The following is a 7678-nucleotide window of genomic DNA, read 5'->3' as shown; positions in this document are numbered from 1 at the left end:
TTGGTTGAGCTGCTCACGTCAGATATTGAAAACTCTATCAAAGCTTTTTTCACATTAAAACAACTTTTTTTCTTGATTATTACGACTTTATTCTCGTAACATTACCACTTTATTATTGTACTATTACGACTTTATTATCGTAACATTACGACTTTATTATTATAATATTACGACTTTATTATCGTAACATTACGACTTTATTATTGTACTATTACGACTTTTAATATCTTACTATTACGACTTTATTATTGTAACATTAACACTTTATTATTGTAACATTAACACTTTATTATCTTACTATTACGACTTTATTATCTTACTATTACGACTTTATTATCTTACTATTACGACTTTTAATATCATAATATTACGACTTTATTCTCGTAACATTAACACTTTATTACTGTAACATTAACACTTTATTATTGTAACATTACGACTTTATTCTCCTAACATTACGACTTTATTATCGTAACATTACGACTTTATTATTGTAACATTACGACTTTATTATCTTACTATTACGACTTTATTATCGTAACATTATGACTTTATTATCTTACTATTACGACTTTTAATATCATAATATTACGACTTTATTATCGTAACATTACGACTTTTTATTCTCGTAATTTTCAAAATAAAACATTTCTTCTTAGTCTGGCTAATACTCGGTCGTATTGTTGTTATTGTTAAATAATTAAAAGATGACGTAACTGAAAGAGGAGCAGGGTAGGAACCATTGACAGCAGGGTAGGAACCAATAACAACTTCCATTAGTACCGGACGAGCACGGGACGGAGACGGCGGGCAGTTTAAACCACCGGATGTGACGTTTAGGAGAAAACGTTGAGGTTGGCATGGATTTCTGATCACAAACAAAACTCCGGAGGATCGATTCAACCCGGTTCAACATTTACCTGATCAATAAATCCTCGTCAGTTTAACGTTTTAAAGTGGCGATGGTAGCGGAGGCATTTGACCGACGCACGGACGCTAGCAGCGTGGCTAACGGAGGAGCTAACTGCTGAATCTGAATCTGAATCTTTGATGTGAAATGAAGAGAAAAGTGTCTCAGTTAAGGCTCAGCCCGAACGAGGAGGCGAGGTTAATACGGGAGGAGCACGAACGGAGGAGAAAGCTGCGGATACAGCAGGTAATGTCCGGGATTTGTGATTAAATGATTATTAGTTGGTTCAATAAGAAAGATAAATATTAAACCAGGCTCCATTTAGTGTCTCAGCCTTTCTGTCAGGACATTATAGTTCATAAACGAGGTGAATAAACCTGATTGTTGTCAGGTTACATAGATATACTTACCTAGACATATCAAAAAATATATATATAAATATAAAATGCAACATAAAATGTATAAATAAGCAGTGTAATTGCAGTGCAAGTTAAAATATAAGGTGCAGTGAACAGTTATTGTTTGAATTTCTCCTACAGGGGGATTAATTAAGGTGTTTATTATCTAAGGTTTAAATCTGATCTCTTCCCTGTTTAGTCTGAAGTGTATTCAACACAACACACGTGCTTTTTTAAAGTACTATAAATTAGAATAAAGCCATTAATCAACTCGGCAGTAGTCTCATTAAGTAGACGTTTTACCAATTCCCCCTTTTAAATGTCACAAAATAGAGACGCCTAGAAACAGACAATTAAACTGAAGGTAAAACTGTTTATTAACCATCTGGATGCTGTAATGTGTTGCACATAAATAAATATAAATAACATCCAACTAATAAGAGAACTTGACTTCATAGAGGATGCAAATGATCAGATTTTAGTTGCTATAAAGTAAATTAACAGGCTTGGGGTCCTATTTTCATATTTACATGTAACACATTTTTAAAAAGAGCTGTTATTTAATGCGTATATATATTTGCTTTGACACACAGGTGCGGGAGCAGCAGCGGTACTTTGCGCTGCAGATCCGCAGAGAGGTCGAGCAGAGACGTCAGCGTGAGTTGGAGCAGCTCGGGGAGGAGCTGAGGGAGGACTGGGAGCGACAGCAGAGGGAGAAACTCCACACGCTGCAGAAATTATACCAGGAGAGCCTCCAGCTTCTCGGTCAGGGCCATAGGAGTGCAAAAGAAAACGTGAGAAAACATTGGTCTACAAAAAGAAAGACAGCAGCTATACTTTGTCTCCATTAATGGGAGTTTCTGTTGTGTTGAATGTTGTTATTTTGAGTTTCTCGGTGCAAAGAAGATGTAAATTTTGGAGGAAATAAAGACAATCTAAGGTCAAACCAAGAAGAATTTATAACAATCTCTCTAGAAGATGAATTCAGTGTCCGGGTCATTGAATTTGTGTTGTAATTCTGATTTATTTACACAAGGAACCCGACTTGGCAGCCATAGCTCAGAGGAAGGAGGAGAATCACACCAAAGCAGAGGAGCGTTTTCGAGAAGCCCTGATTGAGCTCAAATCCCAGAGGCTTAAAGACCATGAGAGGCAAAGCCGGTGAGCAGTATTACAAACGTTCGCTTCAAATATGTTTACATGTTTTACATTTAATTAGAATTAACTGAACATTGAGTCTGTTTATTTGCTTTCCTGTAGATCCATCAACGCCAGGAGGAAGGCACTACAGGCAGAAAAGGAAAGATCAGCAAAAGTGGCCAGCCTCCCACCGCCACCCCCAAACCCCATTCAGGTGATCTTCAGTTCAGTATACGAATTAGAGTTTTTCTTGATCTTGTTGTTGTCAAAAAAACGGAAACTATTGCACATTTGCTTTACGCACCATCAGTACTAACCCAAAAGGCACAGTTAAGAAAACGTCCTGATATTCAGACTCTTTCGCGGTTCTGTATCTTCTCATTATTCTATTTGAATTGCTGAAAACAAATCAGAAAGGTCTGGAACGAGGTTAGTCTGTCTGTTTGCGAGTTAGAGAAAAGCATAAATAAGAGGGGGTTGTGGATACAAACAAAGACGACTTTACTCAGTCTGTATTTCATTGTGGTTACTTAGTAAATAAGAAACTATACACAGAACTCCACACTCACTGTCATTATGCATTCGCAATGTATCACAAATATTAAGAGTGTTTTCTTCTGATGCAGGTGACTCAGAACACCTGTAGTACAGTTTAGGTTCTGGGTGCAGTCATGGTAACGTTGTTTGTTCTTGTTTAAGCAGAACATCGATTCCAAGAAGCCACAAGTCGTAAAGAAATCTGATGTGAGTGCCTTCGCTGCCACGCATTACCACATGCCTGAAAGCACCGTGGACAGAGAGGTAGACACAAATCAGGTAAGCACTCTGATTGCTGTATGCACTTAACACCAGAGTTCGTTAGTCCCCCTTTCTATCAGAGTTGTCTAAACCGTGTATGTGTCTACAGCCTAACGCCCATGAAGGAGCTGAGCTGGAGCTGAGGAGACTGCAGGACTTACAGAAGGAAGAAATGAGGAGGAGAGAGGAGCAGCTTGAGAAGGCTCATCTCAGAGGGAAGCAGGCTCTGAGGAGGGAACATCTCGTGCAGGTAAACCTTAACGTTACCTGTTAGACACCCACATTGTTCATGTGTCGCTGACAGATGATTAGATCTGATGCTACTTACTTGTTTTAGTCTACTTCCCCTAAACATGTTTAATCAGTAAGTCGTTGTTACTTGTGAAAAGAGACAGGTGCTGCTTTTTGTGCCTGACCGGTTTTTGATGTCGTCTTTTAGGATCGCAACCGCTTGCTTAATGAACTGGAGCACATGCAGCAGACAGACCTGCTGAGGAGGAGACAGCAGGTGTCACAGATGCCTCCTCAGATCTTCCAGCCTCTCTGTAAGAGACAGGAGACAAGGGAGGACTTCCAGAGGGAGATGGAGTTTGCCTTTGAGGACATGTATACTGGAGAGAGGAGTAAGGATTGCCCAGTGTTGTGTCCATACAGTTTCTTAAATCTTCATTGTGTTGAGCTTCATTTGTATTTTCACATTCAAATAGCAAAAAAACTCAGTGCTTTGGTGGCAGATATAGCATACATGTACAGTTTTAATAGAGCATCTTTAACCTTTGACTGTGTATGATCCCAGGGGTTAAAGGTGACCTGGTAATCCAGTTGGTACCGGAGCCTCTGCCAGCCCTGTCCACGGGCAGCCAAGACCAAGAGCTGGACGTCACACTGGATGAAGTCCCCACACCGGGAACAGAAGACACGCAACAAGAAGCCAGAATCACTGAGCAGGAAACATCTGCTGAAGGTGAAGAGAAGCACATAAAACCTAAAACCAGTTTTTAAGGGTTGTCACAAGATCTGTTGAAAAGAAAGGGCAGTTACTCTTTGGCATTAACACAATATCAACACACAGACATGAATATATTATAGAAATTATTAAGTCTTACAGTCATCAGGCCTGAATACAATCCCACTGTTCCACTGTGTCATAATCTTGATCTTGATCTTTTCTTGAAACTCAACGTCACCAAACTTGAACTGCATTCAGTTTTATTCTTTACTTGCAGCGGAGCCCTCCAGACCTGCTCCTAGACGAGCGTTGAGGAAACTCCTGGATCGTATCAGGAGCCAGAGGACCCAGTGGACTGACAGCAAAAGTCGCGTTTCTGCAGCCGATTCACAGACCGCCATCACCGATCAGATCCCAGAGCGGGACACAACCATCGACACAGGCTCTCTGACCAGCGAGGAGAAACTGTCCTCCACTGAGCGCCTTGAGCCTGCCCACTCACCACCTGGTAGGTCATTGTACTCATCTGATGAAATAAAATCTGCTTCTTATAGCTGCTGTGTTTTGTTTTTCTTCTTCCACTTACGTTTTTTACAGTTCATTGTTCTCACCTTTTTGAGATGTATTCCTGTTTTGTTCTCAGATATACACGAGTAAAAATAGATATTTAGTTGTTGTGATAAAAAGTAATTGTTTTTTTTATTTAATTCCACCAGCGTTGGAAAGGACAGAGAGGTCAACTGCGGCAGATACTCTACTTCCTGATGTACTTGCCAACAGAATCCAAGAGTTTACAGAAGAACGGAGGAAACGGGTACATGCTGATTCCATTTATATGATACAGAGCAGGAGTCATTTTTGTGCGCTGTACACGTAAACAGAGGTAATCAGAGGTCTAAATGCTTGTACTGTATATCCAGACAGTTGTTAGATCACATTGTAAGAACATTGTTGAGACACTAGAAAGTCGGTTTCTCACTGGAAACATGCAATATGCTCTTATGATTGTATTTCTGCATTTCATCACATTTAATGACAATTAAGAATGAATAATTATAAAGTTTTTTGTCACTTGAAGGTACCTGTAGTTAACTAAACCTGTTCAATCAAATACTAATCCTAAACAGCCTATTTTTACAAAGCTTAATATCTGGTTTTGTTGAGAATTGTTGATTCAACAAATCTTCTTATTCTGTTTACTGTATAGTTTTTCAAAGAATTCAGTGCCTGGTTGTATCGTTATCCAAATGGCTTCATGTGCTTTTTATGATTAGACAGAACCTATTGATCCAGGTGTTCCTCATTACTTAATCAGTCCAGCCTCTTGTTGTGTGTTGAGCAGGGCGGTCGGGCCTTTTCAGAAGAGACTTCACTCTCTTCTCCCTCTGCATTTCAACCTGCTGCTTTTAACAGAAAACTACAGAACGTGGCTTAGCTCTGTTGGAGTCGGCATACTAAAAGTTTTCTTTAGTAAAAAGTGAAGTTGAGCATAATGGGGGGCTGGTGGACATCCAGCAGAGAAACACAAAGGCTTCACTCTAGGCTGCTGGGTTGATCCTCTGAAGACTGCATTTCACAGGAGGAGGTGCAGATTGAGAAATACCTGTTTGCCTGATTCATAAACGAGATATATTATTATTTTATATTTCAGTCAAACCATCTTTAACACAACTGAGGCCTCAAATGTTTTTTTCCTCTACTTTGGACTGAATATCTGATTAATAGTGAAGCTTAGCTGAAAATGGGTTTGATGATCAACCTTATAGGTAATGTTCTTTTGTAGCTTGGTCGCTGTTTTGAAACTCTTTTTTTGTTGTTTCTGTCCAGGAAGAAGAGCTCGAGAGGGAGAAGCAGCAGCAGGTGGTTTTGCTGCAGGAGTTGGAAGAGCAGAAGGCCAAATTGGAGCAGATGCTGCTTGAGGCTCAGCAGGAGAGAGAACATCTGAAGGCTGCTGTGACCCAGGAAGTACCTGTTAACCAACCAGAAGTACCGGTCCATGACCAGGAAGTCACCTCCGTCACCTCCGTTACCTCTAGTCTAGCCACCGAGGTAGGCTTGTGGTTTCAAGTTTTAAAGCTATTCTCAGTTGTCCTTTTCTCATATTATCTTTGTATAGCTACTCACATTTGTTGGTATCCATCAGTCTGTGTTAATTATCTTTGCCTGGTTTTTCAATTTATTTATTTTTCCTCAATTAAGAATCAAAAGAGAGGCTACAGATAAAGTAAGGGTAAGATAGAATAGCGACTAATACGAAATAAAATTGAAAATGATTGGGAATAAATAAACAATACTTAAAATATATTCCGTTCTCAATAGTCCCATCAAATTTACAGGTATTGCTGGGTCATCTCTTAACATATCCTATGTAAAGTGTGTTTTGAATTGTTACCTCTGCACTCTACAGCTGGTGCCTCCTCCAGGTGAAGATGACCACACCAGAAGGATTCGAGAATATCAACAGCGACTGCTGGAACAAAACAGGTGTGTTAAATCCTGAAGACAAACTCAGCAGGTGACAGAGTAATTTACCTTTCATATATAGTGTGTTACTTTTATCCTCACTATATTTATCACACAGATTCCTCAAAGAATCAGAAGAATCTAATATAGAGGATTTTGTGCCGTACAGATTGTGGAACCCCTTCAGCCACATTTATGATATTGTGCTATATAAATGAAATTGACTTAACTATTATTTGTTGGACCCCTTTTTATTTTAGAATACACCAGAGATCAGTGGAAGTGGCTCGCCAGCGCCTGGAAGAATACCAGCGAGCTCTGCAAATTCGGTACAATATGACCGCCACAACGTTGCTGCCTCCAGGCCTCATTCACTCACCTCTGCACAGTACTCGACCTGTACATCTTCCAACTTCTCTGCAACTCCCTACCACTCCTGCAGTGCCTGCATACAACCATGCCAAACCACAAACCTCTGAAGTTCCCACAAGAGAGTCTAACATGTTGGCTTCACTTCTCCATCTTCCTGGCTCCAGTTTGAGGGTTCGCTCCAGGTTGCTGCCAGATGAAGTGGAATCTATTTCGAACAGCCCCAGGAACCAGAGACCAGATGTCACTCCCTGGCTGACCGATAATATAATGGAGAGAGTGACAGAGCACCTTCCAGAAGGCGTGAGACCCTTCCTGGCCACCAAAGAGCCAGTGCCTTACAAACAGTTCACAACACATCACCCAGCAAGCATCCCACTCCAGCCAACCTCTGATCCCATCCAAGTAATTAGCTCGAGAATAACAGATGGTGCACCTCTGGTTCTGGGCCGTGCAGCAGTTAGGCTACAGGGCTCCTTGCAGACTGAGTCCCTGAGCTCCAGAGAGGACGACATGGAGAGGCAGAGACGGGAGCTGCTGGAGGTTCAGAGACGGGAGGTTCAGAGACGGGAGATTCAGCGAAGAGAGCTGCTGGAGGTTCAGCGACGGGAGCTTCAGGAGGTTCAGAGACGGGAGCTTCAGGAGGTTCAG

General features: G+C 40.8%; 1 protein-coding gene across 1 annotated transcript in view; it reads left to right on the top strand.

Annotated features, from left to right (window-relative positions):
- The first annotated feature begins 804 nt into the window (after nt 1-804).
- Nucleotides 805-7678, top strand: part of cep295 (centrosomal protein 295) — a 15262-nt gene continuing 8388 nt past the window's right edge. Inside the window, exons 1-13 of the mRNA XM_035680137.1 lie at nt 805-1156; nt 1902-2102; nt 2345-2469; nt 2569-2662; nt 3151-3264; nt 3356-3496; nt 3686-3869; nt 4043-4210; nt 4473-4703; nt 4912-5009; nt 6023-6244; nt 6603-6679; nt 6919-7672. Coding sequence (XP_035536030.1) covers nt 1058-1156; nt 1902-2102; nt 2345-2469; nt 2569-2662; nt 3151-3264; nt 3356-3496; nt 3686-3869; nt 4043-4210; nt 4473-4703; nt 4912-5009; nt 6023-6244; nt 6603-6679; nt 6919-7672 — 2508 coding nt within the window. The 5' untranslated portion in view covers nt 805-1057. The remainder of the gene's footprint in view (nt 1157-1901; nt 2103-2344; nt 2470-2568; nt 2663-3150; nt 3265-3355; nt 3497-3685; nt 3870-4042; nt 4211-4472; nt 4704-4911; nt 5010-6022; nt 6245-6602; nt 6680-6918; nt 7673-7678) is intronic.

Source organism: Morone saxatilis, unplaced genomic scaffold (assembly GCF_004916995.1).
Source record: "Morone saxatilis isolate NCDOM2014 unplaced genomic scaffold, NCSU_SB_2.0 Contig8, whole genome shotgun sequence".
NCBI lineage: Eukaryota > Metazoa > Chordata > Actinopteri > Moronidae > Morone > Morone saxatilis.
Note: the sequence above shows the minus strand (reverse complement) of the source record. Positions and strands in the feature narration are given on the sequence as shown.